General features: G+C 39.7%; 1 protein-coding gene across 1 annotated transcript in view; it reads right to left on the bottom strand.

Annotated features, from left to right (window-relative positions):
• GSK3B (glycogen synthase kinase 3 beta) overlaps nt 1-19,443 on the bottom strand; it is a 135,951-nt gene that overhangs the window by 23,331 nt on the left and 93,177 nt on the right. Inside the window, exons 6-8 of the mRNA XM_065742125.1 lie at nt 18,765-18,871; nt 11,348-11,445; nt 453-548 (exon numbers count right to left, since the gene is read on the bottom strand). Of these exons, the coding sequence (XP_065598197.1) occupies nt 453-548; nt 11,348-11,445; nt 18,765-18,871 (301 nt within the window). The remainder of the gene's footprint in view (nt 1-452; nt 549-11,347; nt 11,446-18,764; nt 18,872-19,443) is intronic.

A 19,443-nucleotide genomic window follows, 5' to 3' on the forward strand; every position in this document is an offset into this window, starting at 1 on the left:
AACAACACACCTACAGGATTACAAATATAATATTTTTGAAAGAACCAGTTAAGAAAATGACTGTCAATCTTCACTGCCAGATTATGTAACAGCATTACAGAAGTGTCACACACATCAATGGAACACTTTCTCATTTCTAAGTGACTTGCACACATCAAGAGTTACAGGATTTAGATATATTGCAGTCCACTACAAGCACACACACCTCTGTTGTTTTTTTGTTTCTGTTTTTTAAAGAAAAAGGCTGTATGCAGCTTCAAAAAAAATATATATATAATGCAATACACTGCTTCAATATCTTCCTTATTCTTACCTATATCAAGAGTTATTGGGTCTCTAGCATAGTTAAAGGTACCTAGTTTAGATTGACAGCTACAAAGACAATCCCACAACTCCTTGAATTTCTCAGTTTCAGCCCACATGCTGCTATTATCCAATTCGTATCGACTTACCTTAGTCCATGGATGTGCCTTAATCTGAGGGAATTTAAATTCAGTATAGTTTGGATTCATTTCTCTAATTTGCTCCCTTGTAGGCGTTCCCAGAACCTAGAAAGCAAAGAGAAAGAAAAAAAACAACAATTGCTTACATATGCTTCACATGGATCTGGAAGAGCCCAGTACAATCTATTACACAGCGAGTAAACTTAACTGAGGTCAATCTGTATAATCAGTAAATTAATACAGTGTTGAGAACAAAACAACAAAACTTCCACAGTTTCAATTGGAAGGGATCTCCCCTCCTGAGGCCATCTGGTCCAAACCCACTACTCAAGCAGGATTAGATATAGGGTAGGCTGCCAGGACCATGTTCTGCTGGGTTCTGGGTATCTTTGCAGACGGAGACTTCACAACTTATGTTCAGATGGAACTGCATGTGTTTCACTTTGTGCCTGTTGACTCTTGACCAGTTAGTGAGCACCACTGAGAAGAGCCCATATTTATGTGCACGGATAAAGTCACACTTGAATCCCTTTCTGCTCCAAGCTGAGCAGTCTCAGCTCTCACAACCTCTGCTCATATGACAGATACTTCAAGTCCCTCAGTCATCTCTCACTTCTTGCTCCAGCTTCAGTAGTCTCTTGGTGGCAAAGTTCATGCTCCAAGCTAAGCATTAAAAATATAATTAGCTTCTAATTTTTTTTCACAAAATTCAAGAATCTTTCTCAAACTAAGTGATATTTCAATAAGGAATAGAGTCTACTGTAACTTTAATACTATAAGACAGTGCTGTTGATTGTAGCATACAGCTGATTAAGGATCTGACGTGTAACAGACTGCATTTTAAGTCAAGAACAACAACTCTATGGACAAGCTCACAAGATCAGCCAATTACTGCTCTTGAGATAATAATAAAACAGTATTTTATTTCTCATTAGAAATATATAAAAATAAATAAATACATACATATATTCCCTGAAGTTCAGTGCAGAAGATAAACTTATTTTAAACCTATTTTGCACAACATTATTTATTACCTGCAAATTGGTAGTCATGTAAGAAATACCATGCAATCATACATCTCTTTGGAAGGCAGGATATATTTTGTCAGGGTCCTGCAAATTCCTCTAGGGAATCAGCAGGACAATTTGGCTTTCTGATCTAATCTTAAGAAAATGCTTAATTCTATGTATATATAGAAGTTGGAAAGCAAGTCCAAAGAATTCATCGTTTTCTGTTCACACTGGGCATCCTTTTGTTCTGTAAAGAAGGAAGAGAGGAGAGCAGAAAGCAGAAGTTGTCCCTCTACTCAGCTCAAGTTCACTTTCCCATGGCAATCCTATAACTACACTGCTCCTGTCATACAGATTGCTGTGATGTTATGCACTGTCACCACGAGGAAACAACCAAAATGCGACGCCATTAGCTAGTAAGGCAGAGTGCTAAAGACGTATTTCATTATATATTCTGTTACCGGAGTGGAAATGGCACGAACACACTCTGAAGAGTCAGGCAAAAGGGACAAGATCACTATTCAGTTCAACGAAAAAAAAACCTAGCAGTTGAAAGGAGAAAGGAGTCTGCTACCTCTTTGCAATTTAAAATACAACTGTATGAAACAGAATATCTACCCATAAAGCAATGCTTTAAATTAACAGCAGCAAAAGGAAAGAAACTCCCAGAACTTGTTTGAGCAATTACTTCCTGGGTAATAGATTCAATCGGCAAGTTACATGAAAGAAATGATCACAGAACGCCCACCTCTTGATCGCTAACCGAGACATAAATCCCACCTCCTCTACAATCCAAGAGTTATGCTCACATCTGACAGACTACTTTTCTGTGCACGCCTGTGTTGGTAGCAGAGTCCATTTACAGGATCCTATATGTTCTACTAAACTATGAAGAAGATAGGAGCAGCCAGAAGTGTGCTGTTTCCCTGGCTCTAGGCTTTGAGACCACTGCTCTCAAATGCTGCTTCTAAAAATGGGTGGAATTTCAGATCTGCAAATAGTATTTCAGTTTCAATGCGTGGTAAAAACCATGTGCAAAAACTTGGAAGCTCCCTGGATTATTTAACTTCCTGACAAATTACAGATAAATGATGGGACAGCAATACAAGTTCTCAAGGCTTACCGCATTTTAAGGCCTCCCTCGCATAGAGAGAGCTTGTTTAAAGGCAAGCTTACCTTCCTTCACCTCCTCCCCCTCAGAAGAATAAAAAACACCATCTGTAATAGCTTTCCTAAGAGAAGGCAAGGACTAAATTTTTTACATCACCGAAATTCAGGAATCTGGCCCGATTCCCAAGGCTTCACAGAATGAGAATCTGCACAGTGCCTGTATTTTTACCTAAAAAGAATGCAAATAGGATGGGGGAGATTTCAGATCAGATAGGCAAAGATAGGTTCATGAGAGGACCCATGGACAAGACCTAGCCATGCATTTCACAAAAACCCAAAGACCTAAATACAAATGATGGGAGAGAGCAACTCCTGAGCTGGATCTTTGGTGACAAGGATAGTGAAGCTTTTAAACAACTGTACCTAAGGTGTCGTGAATGCTTTGAAAAGAAGGTTATGAAGAGGGATAATGCTAGCTGAATGAAGAGCAAGCCAGATCTTATGGTTACATATAGCCTCAGACACTTAAAATGACCCATAGAGAATATTAAGTGACTTACATTAACCACTCAGTGTATTTACTTTCTTTTCCCTACATTGCAGAGCCATGCCACTGGTGTCTGGATGCTTCCACTTTGTACTGAGAGTAGGCAGATTAAGGCAAAAAAGAAAAAATAATAAGAAGAGGAAAGTACACAGCAAGAAAAATGGCAGGCAGCCTTTAAGAATGTCATATTCAAATCACAATTCAGGGGGGAAAAAGAAATGTGGGATGAATGACATGATAAGCTATAAAAATGTTCTGGTATTTTGCAATGCCTGGAAGAGGTCCTGTAGCAAGGGATGGAAATAACCCCACCCTGCCCTCCAGGGCACTTTGCAGCACCGTTTTTAAATCATAACTTACTGACTTATGCAGAGTTTTAGGTACATTAGCAATACCTTTGAGTAACCTTGTTGAGTAGCAGCAACCATTTAAGCTATCACAAAAGCTGGTCAAACACTCTCTCTTTTAAAAAGAGAAGTCATTCATATGACTGCTATTTCTGTTGGAATGCAAGGGAGAAGAATAAATTACTTTGCACATTTTTGGCAGAATTGCACTGTGAAACAACCACTCTAGCTATACCAGCTCTGAAAATACTATGGAGCAGATGTTCCTTGCTGACAGGTTTCACAGAATCACAGAACACTGAGGTTGGCAGGGACTTCTGGAGGCCAAATGGTTCAAGCCTCTGCTCAAGCAGGTCAGCAAGAGCTCAGGATTATGTCCGGGCAGCTTCTGAAATCTCCAAGGATGAAAGCTCCACCACCCCTCCAGGAAACATGCTCCAATATTTTGTCACCTTTATAATAAAAGCTGTTTTCCTGTGTACAGATTTGAGTTTAATGTGTCCCAGCCCATGTCCACCGCCTCTTGCTCTGGCACTGGGCACCCAAAAAGAACCTGTGTCTTCTCTGCATCTTTCCTTCAGGTATTTCTTTACATGGAAGAGATTCCCCAGACCTTGCATAGGTTAGACAGCTTTTAAGAAATACTTAGTCCAAAACTTAATTATTCCTGTCTATGCACATCAATATATACTATTCTACTTCTGCTTCTTAGGTACAGCCCTATGAAAGGTAGTATTTTCAAATAAAATGATGAGGTTTTTTTCTATCTTTTTAATTAAAAAACGACAAACTGTGTCTGGAATGAAAGGGGCCTATAAGCAAAGATCTCACAAGTGAAGACAACTGTAGGCTAGAGATAACTGGTTTTGCTCTTCATCCTCAAAAGTCATAATCATCTCTTAAATAAAAACACATTAAAAAATTATCTGTGTAACAAAGGAATATCTGTTGATAAAATAGATGCTACTTTAATTCTCTTAGGATGAAAAGTGAATGTGGGAGATTTTACAGGGATTTTCAGGAAAGTTTTTCCCTGACATTCACCTGCAAGATTAAGCTCCCCAAATACTTTTTCTTCTACTAACAGGGTTAATGAAGGTAGCATAACAGCATATATCTTAAGCAACTGAAGAAAATCTATAGGCTCCTGATAATCACATCTCTAAAAATACCAGGAAATTTTCATATCTGGAGTTAAGTCCTGAATTTTATAACAAATAGCGTAAAGATCTTCATTTCCTTTACTTGCAATTGAATTTTCACAGAAGGAGCTACAGTCCAGAAGTGAAGACAGCTGCTGTCCACACCTGCCCTCACTGTGCAAGAACCCTGCAGGTCTATGAGACCAAAAGCACAATGTTTCAACATAGGAGGAAGTGGAAACTGCAAGGTTTGCATAAACTTCAGTAGGATGAAGGCCCTTTCTGACAGCCATTGTTACTTACTGCTAGTTATTTGCCAAAATACCAAAATCAGCCAAAAGCAGAGTTCAGAAACTCTGGCTGGGGAAGACTGAAGTGAACTTGAGAAGAAAGAAGGTTGTTACTTAATTCAGAGTCTTCTAGAAACCACACAGCGTTATAGTGCCTTCCCCATGAAAACCATGCTATCTTAGGAGGAAACATCCACCAGGTGTGTATGGTTTACCAGATGGCATAAATATTACTTTTGCAAACATGTCTGCACCTCTTCAGAAAGCTGTTAGAGGTGTGCCAACTAATTACTTAAATTCATGGTGCTGGCATCTCAAGCAGTAAAGACAAGTTGGTTTTGAAATAACGCTTCAAGAGGTCTATGGTAAAAAAAAAAAAACTTGCACATTTTATATGCACTTTCTTTCAAAATCATGGTCCTGTCAAACACAAGTGAAAGCCAACTAAATATAGATATTTCTTCTACTTAAAAAACTCATGAATAGCTACACAACAGGAATAGGAAAAAATCCATTGTCACCACTGACGCGAACATAATTATTCGTCATCTTTTTATACTGCCTGCCAGCAAGCACTGGAAGCAAGAAACAACACGAGGTACAGGAAAAGGCAAGTTGTGGTGCATGCTGGAGGTGAAATGCCAGGGGACTTCCTTTATGGGCACGAGGGAAGGACCCAGACGATATCCTGCAGCAGAGATACACAGGTGTCATATACAATCAATGATCAGCCCCTGGGCCACATTCTCTCATGCAGGACCACAGTCGATAACAAGCTGTCTTCTCTCTGCTTGCCTCTTCTCCCGGAAGAGACAGCTCCACTTTCCCCATTAAATGCTGTGACTGAATTTATTTTATTGCAAAAACTGAGCCCAAAATAGCACCCTGACATTTGAGTGTGAGCCATATATTATAATTGCAGTCTATACTTAGGGTTCGGTTCAGTAAAACTGTCACAGATCAAAAAGTTACACATGAATAGGATTCCTGATACTATAAAGTTTGGGTTTTAGTACATTTTTTCCTGTTGCCTCATTTCTAACCCAGAGAACTATGGGAAGATGATTTCATTTTTTCCTTCAGTGCAAGGAATAAATGCACAATCCAGAAGGAACCAGAAGTCCACACCAAAAAACCCCTAGCCGTTTCTTACAGTTATCATGAGTTGGTCATTGCATGTTATGCTTGAGACAGCAACGCAGACAGGGAAAAAATATTTATGGTGCAGTCAACAAAAAGCAGACTATCAGATGCTGTCCTCCCAATGTGCCAGGACTGCTCACGTGAGTACTGCTGTTTCATTCCTTTGACAAAGATTTCTTTTCCTGTTTTGAGCAGAGTAGAGGAAAGAGGCTAAGCAGAATCCTTCAGAAGATAAATATGAACTTAAGTATGTATCTTAGAAAGAAAACTATAATGCTTCAGAAACATCCTTTTTGCATGGGGAACACTGCACAATCCCTTTCTGTGGGAGCTGCAGTTTAAGATGGTTCAGTCTGGGGAATACTTCAGCAAATTTTCAGGGCTCTCCAGGGTGTGGGAGGCACAGGATTTACCTCTCCAAGCCTCCAGAGTGGGCATAGCCATCCTGCAGGCACCACAACTACATTCCTTGCTGTGAGCACAAGGAGAGGGAGTCACACAGGAGCCTGCACTGATTGCATCTCTAAAAATTCCCTCTTGCGGGCTGAGAGCTCTTCTCTGAGCTGTATTCAGCAATATCCTGCTTGTATTCTAGTTAGGTGGAAACTGCAACCCTTTTGGGCTATTGACAGGAGCAGTTCCACCTTTCCCACAGCAAAGGGACCCAACCCACACCACTGCTCTCTCAAGTGTATTACTCGCTCAGATGTAATTTCTCTACCATGACCACTGCTATGCCTGCAGTGCCACTGTGTCTGTTTCAGGAACTAGCAAATTTCTGAGGAGGCTGTTACTCAAAATTAAAATTAATGTATCTGGTTACCTACTTGAGATATTTCCAGCAATGGGATAACCTAGCATTTGGAATAGTCTGCAAGAACTAAAAATAATGACGAGTCACCATCCAAGATAAAACCTTGGAAAAAGCACATATGTAATTTCTCTCCAGTAACAATGTAAGAATTCAAGAAGAATTTAATTAGTTATTTTTTCAGATTTTTTTCAGCTCTAAGGCAGTATTTTGCCATACTGAGAATCTTTTTTCCTCAAAGGTAAGTCATCAAAGATACCTCTCTCCTAGTCAGACTGAGAACATCCAGAAAGGCTAACAAAATACAAAAGAAAGAAGCAAAGAAGGAAGTACTACTACATAAAGACTGAACAAAGACTGAAGAAATACAAACAAGAGAAAAAGAAACTAAAAAAATAAGGGTGCTGTCTTGATTTACATGAATGTGATGCTGTGACTTACAAGGGCAGTTTTTCAGAGCAGCTGGTAAATCAGAAATAGGTCTTGAGAAACTAAAAGCACAAGTGGCTGGGGAAGACATTACAAAACTGGATGAAAGGGAAGTATGTGAACACTGCTGAGATGTTTCTGGTGTAGCAAGGACCTGAGGATGTGGAGAAAACTGGAGGATCCGTGCAACCAGCAGAATTAAAAAGTCATGCTGGATGGACATATCACAATGTCTGCCTTCATGGCTACCAGCACTGAAGAGGATGCCATCACACAATGAATGAGAAAGGAAGGATAAGTTGAACAGAGTGGCATTTCAAAGTCATTCTTCAGTCTAATGCAAAAAATTTGACATAGAGATGCAGCATCCAATTGCTCTACTGTGAAAGAAGCTGTGACTATTCAGAGTTGAGTAAGCAACACAAAAAAATTAGCCTGGCCTAAAAAATGCTGCAAGTTTAACTATGGCTTGTAGTCATCCTGAATTGACAAGAACAAGCAAGAGAATTTCTACGCTGACCTCATGCATGGGGGGAATCAAATAAACCTAAAGTGATGAAAAGTCAGATGCATTCCCAAATGCGTGGATACACTTTTTGTTTGTTTTTTGTTTTTAAACTCTAATCCTTTTGGGAAATTTAACATACTCAACTTTCTCTAAATTTCAAACACACATTCCAAGTGTCTATCTGAAAAGTCAGGCCCCAAAACAGTCACAGTGTATCAGCAAGCCGCTAGTCCCAACTCGCCACCTTCTATAAAGTTCATGACTGTTTATTCTAGAATCATAGAATGGCTTGGGTTGGAAGGGACCTTGAAGCCCACCCAGTTCCAACTCCCTGCCACGGGAAGGACTGCCACACACCAGATCAGGCTGCCCAGGGCCCCATCCAACCTGGCTTTGTACACCTCCAGGGATGGGGCGCCCACAGTTTCTCTAGGCAGGCTGCAACAGTGCCTCAATGCTCTCTGATTAAGGAATTTCCTCCTAGTGTCTAATACAAACCTACCCACTTCTCAATTAAAATCACTCCCCGTCTGTTACTGTGCTCCCTGACTAAGCATTCCTCCCCAGCTTCCCTGCAGGCTCCCTTTAGGTACTGAAAGGCCTCAATAAGCCCTCCTCACAACCTTCTCCAGGTTGAATAAGTCCAGCTCCGTCTGCCTGCCTTCATAAGAGAGAAGCTCTAGTCCTTTAAGCATCCTCAAGGTGTCCTCTGGACCTGCTTCAACAGGTTCATGCCCTTCTCATATTGGAGGCCTTGGATGCAGTGCTCAACATGGGACCTCATGAGAGATTCCCTGCAGTTAGTAGATCCCACAGGCTCTGCTTCTTTTAAAGCCAGCTGGCATCTTAAGTAACCTCATGCCTTGCATGTTGGTGGTTGCACTATCCTCAACTGCAATTCCCTTCGTGTTCTCACGCTGGCCTTTTGCCAATGCTTTTATGAATATATACAGCTATTACAAAATTCACAACACAACATGTCACATGCAGAGGTATTGAAAAACAGTACACTTCTACAGTTTACATTCATTTTTTCTTCCATTGTTGCCTTGAGAATCTATGTTGTCTCCATAACAAGTATATGGGCAGAAAATTATTCATGGCACCTACCCAATTCAAGTTCACATTTTCCATTGTATTTTAAGGATTTAGTGAACACAATAACCACTACTCTAAGACGTACAGTGTTTGTTCTCTTAGACTTTCCTATAACATTCTCAGTACTGTAGCTTTTTAATTGAAGAGACTAGGCTTACTTTAAATGAGGTTATTCCTACATTTAATCTGTTTAAATTATTTTTTTTTATGCAGAGGGCTACATGTATAATAGGAGCAGAAAAAAACAAACACACAGGTTTGGATGATCGTTCAGAATTACTATTTCTGCACTTAAAGAAATTATTAGACATGTCATAATGTGAGTTTGCGAACACTATATATTCAGTTATAAATTGGACTCGATTGTCTTTGAGTGTCCCTTCCAACTCGGGGTATTTTATGGTTCTGTGAACTGGTCAATAAAAATTATTATAAATCATACGATTGTCTTTGAGTGTCCCTTCCAACTCGGGGTATTTTATGGTTCTGTGAACTGGTCAATAAAAATTATTATAAATCATATGGTACTGGCATTTAAAGAAGTTGCAGGTGGCATGCAGGCCATCAACAATTTTATTAAAGTATTCCACTGCTTCAATACACCATCAGATAAGTGTAAATGAAGCCAAATTATCACAATCAGAGCACGTGTATGCTACAAAATCATTAGTTTACAGACGTTTACCCCCAGAACTGTAAAACTGAAAATGCCTAGGTAATGAAAGCAGCTTCTAGAAAACTTCAAGCAAAATGACGATCTCTGCTTGGCAAGTATCTCAATAATGAAGGGACATCTATTTCCTTTATTATTTTACTTTCATACTGTGGAAGTCAAAGGAACCGCAGAGCACTATGGTTTTGCTGATAAGGTCTCTCAGTTTTCTAACTGAATCATGGAAGGACTTAGAGGGCTTTCATCATTAAATAAAAAGTAGTTTTTATGAAAACTCATTTAGATGTAGATTCTTGGGATTGCAGATATTAATCAAGAATTGAAATGTGAGGGTTTTTTTTTGCAAATATCTGAAGGGAAGTAGCACAGTTTACTGCACAAATTCCACGGGAACTCTAGCAATCTGACATGTTTACACAGACTGTTCTACATCTCACGAAAGAGGTGCAATGGAAAGAATTGCACTGCTCCAAGACACTTCTCAAAAGGAGAAAATTCTCACTCATGGCATCATCAGCTCTACTTGGGACAGCAGCTCTCATTTTCCACTGGTGTTTCCTATGTAAACTGACCCTATGTGAACTTGCTGAGCTTGAGATACACTGGGCAGAAAGACAGTATTAAAAAAGCAAGGAAGTCATAGGAGAAGGAGATACAAGAGGCCTCTGTAGAAAAGGAGTAGACTGGAAGACTTCCAGCAGGACAGGCATAAAACCATTGTAGCAGAAGCTAAGTTTACATGGCCAAAGGCTGGAGGAGACATGTTGAAAACCTAGAAGGGTCAGGGCACACACCAGTGGGACTCTACAGCCAGCCACAGAAACTCTGAGCCTCGCCTGCTTGTGTTCCCCATGCAGAAGGATGGCAGCTTGGTACTGGTTTCAGATGCTATGATAGGACAGGTACAAAGATAGCAGTAACACACACACAAAAGAAGCACGTGTACACAACCTATCCTTTGTAATGCTGCTATCTTATTAAGAACACAGTACAGATGTGTCTAGAGGAATTACATATGCTCTTTGGAATCCTTGCCTCCCTTATTGCAGAAGTTGAAGGAGGATGGAGTTAAACCAGGGAAAGAATCATTTCAAAGGTAACAAAGCTGAACTGGACAGATGCTGGGAAACCAGGCCCCAGTTCTGTACGCTATGAAGTACTGTTCCATGCTTCTCATTTGAGAATCAAAGAACATTCACAGCTTACCAAATGAAATCAATCAAGATGCATCTGAGCATAAGCAATATGTAAATGTCATGCATTTAGAAACATTAGGTCTTTCTCACTTCAAAAACAGGACTTCAGGTGGAAGGTCTTTTTGCTCTACATTTAATTACGTCCTGATCTTCCATCTCCAAAAAGGAGTACCCATTTTCACCGCTCATCTCAAAGAGCTGGTAGGAAGAAGGAAGAAAAGAAGGCTACATATGTGAAGAATCTGACACAAAGATATTCAACCACACTGTTTTCAAAACTATGCACTAATTGCATACAACAAAGGAAAGAGCTAGATTCTTAAAAAATGAGAATCATGTATTAATAAATATTGGCTCAGTATGTAAGAACCATTTCCAATCACACCAGAACTGCAAAACTCTAAGAGGAAAAAGAGTTATATAATTAGAAGACATAGACATTGTGCCTGACTTCAAGATGGGCAAATAAAGACTATCAAGTTCTCAGAAACACATGAGAAATTTTTCCAATCACAGTTTACATGCAAAACTTTGTACAATGGTATCAGTATGTAAGCTACTGATTTGCATAGAGTTGAAAAAACACTTAAAATTTCATACCTTGATTATTTCCACCAACTGATCCACACCACTGTCACCTGGGAAGATTGGCTGTCCTAGTAACAGTTCAGCCAATACACAGCCCGCTGACCACACATCTAAAAGGGGAAAAAAGCAGAGTACAGGAAAGGTGTAAGTAAAAGGTATGCACTGGTTCATTTGTATTAAAAAATAAGCAATTCTACTTTATTACTTGCCGCATTTCATACTGTATATAACATAAAACAAAATTGAAAATATTCCTCTCCTAAATGTACATCTAGCATCGAGACCTAATCTTTCTCCCGGTTCCATTTCCAAACTTCACTGGACAACAGCTTTGAAGGGCATAGGTTAACAACATCTGCAGATTCACTTCCGTTCATATACCAAAAAACACATCTAGCCACAAGCAACTATTCCTTTATGTGAAGACAATCTTCATCTGTTATAGGTCTATCTTATATACAAATACGACAGTTCAGTACTACAACAGTAACTTAAGAACACATTCAGCAATTCAAAGTCAGTAATGCAACCATATGGAAGTTAGTTAGAATGACCCTTTCCTTAATAAAGAGAGAGGGTTAATGTAAAATTATTTTCCTCTCCTATCAAGAAAGATACAGTTTTATGCTAACATATAGTAGGCAAAAAGCACTGCTCATTACTGCAGCTGTAGAAGTAATTCCTACATTAAATGGATGCATCTTTTCACAACGCCATAGTCCAGACATTGAAACAGTATTCATCCTAAAAGGTAACAACTTCAAATGCAAATGGCAATTGAACTAGCCCATGTTTAAGTCTTGAATTTCAAGAAGCAATAGTAATAGAATCATAGAATCATTAAGGTTGGAAAAGACCTCTAAGATCACCTAGTCCAACCATCCACCCCCCACCATCACTGCCCACTAAACCATGTCCCTAAGTACTACATCTGGACTTTGCTTAAAACACCTGAAGGGACAGTGACTATACCACTTCCCTGGACAACCTATTACAATGCCCCTTTCTTCTCTTTCTGTGAAGAAATTTTTCTAATAATCTGAACCTTCCCTGGTGCAACTTGAGGCCGTTCTCTCTTGTCCTATCATTAGTTTCCTGGAAGAAAATGCCAATCACCACCTCATCCTTCCTTTCAAGGAGTAGTAGAGAGTGATAAGACCTCCCCCCAAGTCTCCTCCTGACCAAAGAGCCGCCATTCCCTCAGCCACTGTAAGATTTGTGTCCCAGACCCTTCACAGCTTTGCTGCCCATTTCTGGACACACTCCAGGGCCTCAATATCTTTCTTGCAGTGCAAGGCCCATAACTGAATGCGGCTCTCGAGATGCAGCCTCACCAGAACTGAGTACAGAGGGACATCACATCCCTGCTCGTGCGGGCCCCACTATTTCTGATACAAGCCCGGGGATGCCCTTGGCCTTCTTGGCCACCTGAGCACACTGCTGGCTCATGTTCAGTCAAGAGTCAACCAACAGTCCCCAGATCCTTTTCTTCCACACAGCCTTCCAGCCAATCTGTCCCAAGCCTGTAGCACAGCACAGCGTTGTTCTGATCAAAGTGCAGGACCTGAGACTTAGTCTTCTTGAATTTCATCCAGCTCCCTTTTTAGGGCCTTTCTACCACCAGGGCAGATTGACATTTCCCCAATTTGACGTCATCTGCAATCTTATTGAGAGTGCACTCAATTCTCTCATCTAAATCACCAATAAAGATGATAAAATAAGGAAAACCAGACACTCTTTGAAATATTAGCAATATTTAGTAGAATGCCACCAAGGTGCCAAGATCTCTTCTGTAAAACCAAGAATGCACCAGGAAAAGAACAACACATTGCTTTGACTGCTGAATAGCTGCTAACTGATAGCTACCGATACATATGAGCAAATTATGAAAAGAACATATGATTTATGTCATCCATATGTACCAAGAACCTTCCAAATAGGTAGGTGCATTTACAGGAACTTGCACAGCAGACCAAAAGACAACAGATTTCTTCAGAAGTAGTGAAGAAACACAAAATGTATTAAATCCAGTTCTGAAACCTAGAAGTCTATTTGAAGGCATTGTAAGGGGTTTTGAGAAAGTGGAAATTCTTCCACTGAACATACAAAACAAGTGGCACCCCGAAGTTGTAATCACTATTGATGATTTTGAGGCTTATTTTAGAATAAAAAAGAACAATATACTGAAAAGATAGAACATATTTAAATGCCAGCTTTGTTTTGCATAATTTTGAGTTCAGAACTCAGTTATTTTTAAGATCTGGAAACGAAGTCAGCATGATTTTTTTTTTTTAATTAGACCGTGGCTTCATAAAATTGTCTTAATTAACCTTCTGGTCTGGCTTCTCCATGACAATGGCTTTGTGCTTTTATCCTTTTTCCAGTCTCTCTAATTGCCTTCCCACTCCACCAGCCAATTTCTGACAAGTCTTAAAGGTTGAAGAATCAAGGCCATTGCAGTTTTGGGAAAAAAGGAGGGCAAGCAGCAGCATCGTTGCTGTGGGAAGGAGAGCTCAGTCCTGCAGGACCTGCTTGGACCAAGAACATGCTGCAGCTGCAGACAAGCCAGAGGATGCACAAGCAGCTGCCAGCAGCATGCAGGAAGAAGCTAAGGGCACTGCGGAGGGAAAGAATAAAAAGGATGCAGGTCACAAGGGAGCAGACGGGGAAGTCTGAGGAATGCTTATGGTACTAGTGATAGAGGAATCCAGCAGACACAGCCAATCTACTGGAAACACATCCATTGTTCCTTCTGCAAGGAAGTCTGTAAGATCATGTGTTTCAATACCTTCTTACAAACCTATTTTATTTTCCTTGATTTTACTTGCTAATAGTTCAAATGTGTCAACATGCACAACAGATACACTAAAATGCATAACTCTTATTTTCCAGGAGCATCATTTCACTCTCTTCCAAGTTTGGACCTGGGCAATGTTCCCACTTCAAGGAAATGAAAAAACTTTTAAACATTCTCATTTGAAGCCAGAGATCTGCAGCCAACTTCAGCAGCTTGAAGTAGGAATGGCAACAAAATAATTTACCTTAGGTGTTTATAGAACTCCGCTGAGGAACATAAATTAAGGAAGAAACTGGGAAATTTTGACTCTGGTAAAATTTAATGCAAATTTTTGCCACCAACTATAACAGTATGAAATTTTTACTCCATAACATTTTCTTCCTTTGAGTCTATCCTTCTGGAATTTAATTTCAAAACTGGGATGGAAATATTTTTCACAATTCTGAAGTAAAAAATGTTTCCAAAAAATTCAGAATCTAGTTAGGATGATGTGAAATGCAGGAAGAAAGACTGGAAGTTACTGATTTTATGCATAAGTGAGCAAAGCTACTTTCTTCATACCTTCAGTAGAACACAGTCTCAACAATATGGACAAACAATGCGCCTAGCTTCCAGAAGTATTAATTCATAAAATATTAATTATATGAATACTTCCTGTGCATTTTAATGCCATTTCTGTCACATTTTGTTGTGATCTCAAACTCAACATTCTAAGCTGGGAATTTGGTTCCCATCATCACAACACAATGTTCACGGTACTATACACAACCTTCCCCAACTTGTTATTTAGAGGGCATGAAGAAAACAAATATTTGCCTGCTCTCATCAATTCAGTGAAAACTAAGAAATTTCCTCTCTCTGGGGCACATCCACTCTCCTATATTCTTTTCCTCAGCATGAGTCAGCTCTGCCTCAGCATCCTTTGATCCGACTTGATGGATTTCCTTCACCTCAAAACTGTTTCTCTGAAAGCCAATCATCTGTACAAACCAGCAGGGAAAAAACGAAGAGCCGAAACAGTAGCCCTAGGAGGTTGTAAAATCAGCAGCTTCTAGTTGCTAAATGTCAGAGCATAAAATGCTTTTCACTGCTAAGACTTTTTGGAATGCTTTTTAGAATGTCAGAATGAGAACAAAATCTCAGATAACGGGCACGTGTGCTATGTCAGTGTAAGTTTTGCACACCTGCTCAGCACAGATCCACAGCCAATGTGAGGTAGAATAAGGCTAAAACCTGAAATGGTTAGGAAGTCAACAACATGGGTATCTCTCTTTTTGCAAAGAAGGGATGAAACTGCAACCACAAGTGAAAGAACTGGTCAGTACTTTAACATCCATGCTTATCTCCAGCAATGGGAGTCACCATCTTAGACAGAGGCAAATCCTTTTCATTGCTCGGTAGCAGGTTTGAGACACACCTCATGACAGTTCTCCCCCAAGAAATTTGGAGACAACCTTACTGCATATGCCTCCAGGGCAAATTCCGCTCTGAAGGAGATGAACTTCTCTCATCCTCACTTCTAGTACTTGCTAGGAAAGTGAATGAATAACTTTGTGACACTTATTTTTGGACAGCCCAGCAGAAGCCAGTGATACAGCTGTACAGACTGATCTTTCTCTGCCAGCAGCTATAAATGTTGCCTCTGGAATGCTCTCAACCCCTACCAGTGCCACTGCGGAGAGAATGTGCCATAGACCAGCACACCCTCATTAGCCAGAAGCACCACATTTCCTGATGAGCACTCTTTTTTCCTCATCTCCTGACCTAGTAAAAAACACACATTCTCCAGGTAAAGCTCAACTTCAGTTCTTTTTTTTGATAAAGGGGGACCATGTAGTAACAAATGCCTGCATCCAGCCCTACTCCAGAGTCTGCCTATGTTTGTCTCCGTACATTAGAGAAATGTGGGCAGCAATCCCACGTTTTCAGCTGGCAGAAGCAGCCAGGCAACAAGCACTTGAGAGCAGCCAGCAGCATGCAGGCAGCATACCCCTGGACAGCAGCACAAACATGACCTGAAAGGAGGAAGTTCTGACTAAAATTCTATCCAGGGGCAGCGGAAGGGCTCTGTCTGCATAAAAACAGATGCTCCTACCAGTTAGCTGCAGGAACAAAACTGCATGCCATCCTTAGCCTCACAGACGCACTCATAAAATTCAGTCACAGGTGAATGAAGCCCCAAGTTCTGTAGATTCTCACCTGACACAAATGCTGTGACCTGCCCCTGAAAAATCCCTTAAAAGTACACACTAAGAATGTTGCTGCAGGCCTGGTTTAGTAATTAACTGGCAACAGCAACTTTCAGAAGCCTCAACAGAATTTCCCGGTTCGTTATTTTAATAGTTCCAGGTTTGCAAGATGACACATACTGAGGCATTAGCTGCATTAAATTTTGATGCCACTGATGCTGTCATACACGTATCTATGCCACCAACCCAATACAAAAGTGCAAACACTACTCTCAATTTCAGTTATTTTAAACAATAATCCAAAAAACTGCTCTCTTTAATTGATGTACTTTGATAAAATAATGAGGATCTCAGAAATTACAAGCCAGTTTACATTTCTATTGTGACTTCCAGGATGCAGAGACATCCCAGAGTTCTGGGAACTACAAAAAAAAAGTTTCTAAAAGCACTTTATTACTTCTCAGCTCCCAAATGGAAAGATACTTTGTAGGAAGCTAAAAGAAGAAAGGGAAAGAAGGATTTGGTAAACTTCATTTTCAAACAATTCCGTGCAAATTTCACCACAGTTGATTTGTTTAGAAGAAGATTTTCAAGTGACAGAGTTTTTTGGGTGTATGAGAAAGTCTGAACCACAATGGTTTAAAATCACAATGGCTTTGGCAAATGGAAATTAGACTCCTCACCTTAATTTTTTTAATGGAATTATTTTAGAGACCATCAGGTAGGAAAACAAACATTGAAACAACAGTGTGATAAAGTTTCTACAAAAAAAGGCTAGATTAAAGTCATTTTACAGTTGGAGACAGCAAAAAATCATAGACTTATCTATAAAACAGTCTCTTCTGGTGACCTAAAATATTTGTTTTATGTAGTTATCCCCTGAAACCAAGTTGTTTCGGTGTGCTCTGATAACACAGCTGAGTCAATCTATTAGCTCTCAGCTGGCAAAAAGACGTCAGCTGGGATCAGCTGCCTTCCCTCACTCACAAACTCCTGCCACTATGCTTTTACCTGTGCTCTGGTGCTTATCAGACTGCGCAGTAATGTTGATTCAACTCATTAACACTGCAGAAAGCTAACCTAGCCAAAATGAAGTCTCTAGACAAACTGAAGCTGACTCAGCATATTGAACAGGAAAGAGTGGGAGCTGGTGTACTCAAGAGCAAAAGGAGGGCTGAGGCTGCCACTTTTGGCTTGGCTAACCATTAAAGAAGCTCTGTCACTTTATCTTTACTGTGCCATTACTCTCTCCAGACTTCTGTCTCTCCACGTTTTCATACCAGGGGAGATATGTGTTTATCTTTACTATGCCATTACTTTTCCTGGACTTTGAGTCCTGCCCCTTTTTTACACCAACATGAGTTGGTATAAAATGATTCCGGAGAATAACTAATGGGAAAAACAAACAAACAAAAAACAACAACAAAAAAAACCTAACAATGAGAGGAAGTCAGTCTTTGGAAATATTTCTATTTTCAAAGAAGTGAACATATGAAATGAGATAGTCAATGATTTCAACACTAGTTAGAACTTACTACCTCTAAACACACTTCACCAAGTTATAAGCATATTATTCCAAGACTTGTTCACAACCTCCACATTCTTTTGAACCTATTAAATCTAGTCTGTACTCCTCAAGACTGTAAGCAAGATAAAATCTTAGCACCAGCCATTAGAAAGAGCCCTGGGAGTACCTTGACCAAAAAAAAAATGATGAAGTTATTCACAAGAAGGTATCTCATTGCTGTTTACTATGAGAAACTTTCTGTAACTGCTCTATGAACACCAGGATATTTTCTGTTCTCAGCGTAAACCTCCAGCTTCCCTATCATTTCCACGATGCAGCTGTGTGCCCAGTATTTAAAAAAAAAAAGTCTTCGTGTTCACAATGACAAAGGGGCAACAAAAGTTAACAGAATGAGCACAATCTGAAATACTGCCACATATGATATGTTGAACCTGCCAAGAGAGTTTAAAGCCAAACATCACCCTGAATTTTCTCTCCCACTAAAAACAGCTCGCTAAAAGCCAAGCAAGCAAGCTACAAAATCATTAGGGTCTAAATCACAACTTATCAGAAACAGTAGAATTGTTTATATTTTAGGAGTCCTTTATAGTTCAGTCATCAAAGCACTTTTTAGTTTGATCTCTTTCTTGTACCTACTTTTAAACTAAACAGCAAAATTACCTGGAGAGCTGGAAAATGTTTTACTTCAATAAGATTTCATCTCAAACTAAAAACAAACATCCTCTTATTATATAATTGACATCAAAATCTCAGAAAATATAAAAATTGTAACAGCCCCCTAAAAAATGTATACTTTGCTAAGAAGTGGTATCTGCTCATTTACAAGAGAATTCTGCCTCTAGCAAGCCTTTACAATTAACTACAGAATAAAAACCCATACAGATGGTACAGACTTCAACAAATACATACACATACCTATACTGGAGGTATAATCGGTGGCTCCAAAGATCAACTCTGGTGCCCTGTAGTACCGAGAGCAGATGTATGAAACATTAGGTTCTCCACGAACCAGCTGTTTTGCACTGAAATGGAAACAAATCAGTAATATTTTAGCAACAAAAAGCTTCACAATATTTTTTGTGCAGACCAGTATTAAGCATTAGCACTCTTTACCACCCCTGATTCCTAAATGCGAAGTACTGTGTTCTGAGCTGATACAAGGCACATGATTTATTGTGAAATCAGCCCATCAGGCAGCTACCTTACAGTGGACACAGCAAAAGGAATTTTGACTACAATTTGGAGGATAGAGTCAGGATTTTGGCTGGCAGTTGCCTGTGTAAGTTTGATGTGTTTAAAAGCTTCTGTACAAAGTTAAAGACAACAGAATCCAGCTCAGTCAGATGTAGCTATCATGGTACAGGTGCATGTTGTTAGTCCAAGATTAACATGAAGGCTTCCATTTACACTGCCACAAAGCATCGAACATACAGTACTGCCACAACCACAGGAACAAGTGCCTTTAGAAACACAACAGCACATTACTTTTGGAACATGAGTTTACACAGTATTTCTTTCTTAATTAATATCACGTGTTTCATAGAGAGGATCTGGAAGAACAACCTGCTCTTTCAGAAGTATGATATATTACACT

The sequence above is a fragment of the Cyrtonyx montezumae genome, unplaced genomic scaffold (assembly GCF_038088225.1).
Source record: "Cyrtonyx montezumae isolate F1298 unplaced genomic scaffold, pur_monq_1.0 scaffold_3, whole genome shotgun sequence".
NCBI classification, from domain to species: domain Eukaryota; kingdom Metazoa; phylum Chordata; class Aves; order Galliformes; family Odontophoridae; genus Cyrtonyx; species Cyrtonyx montezumae.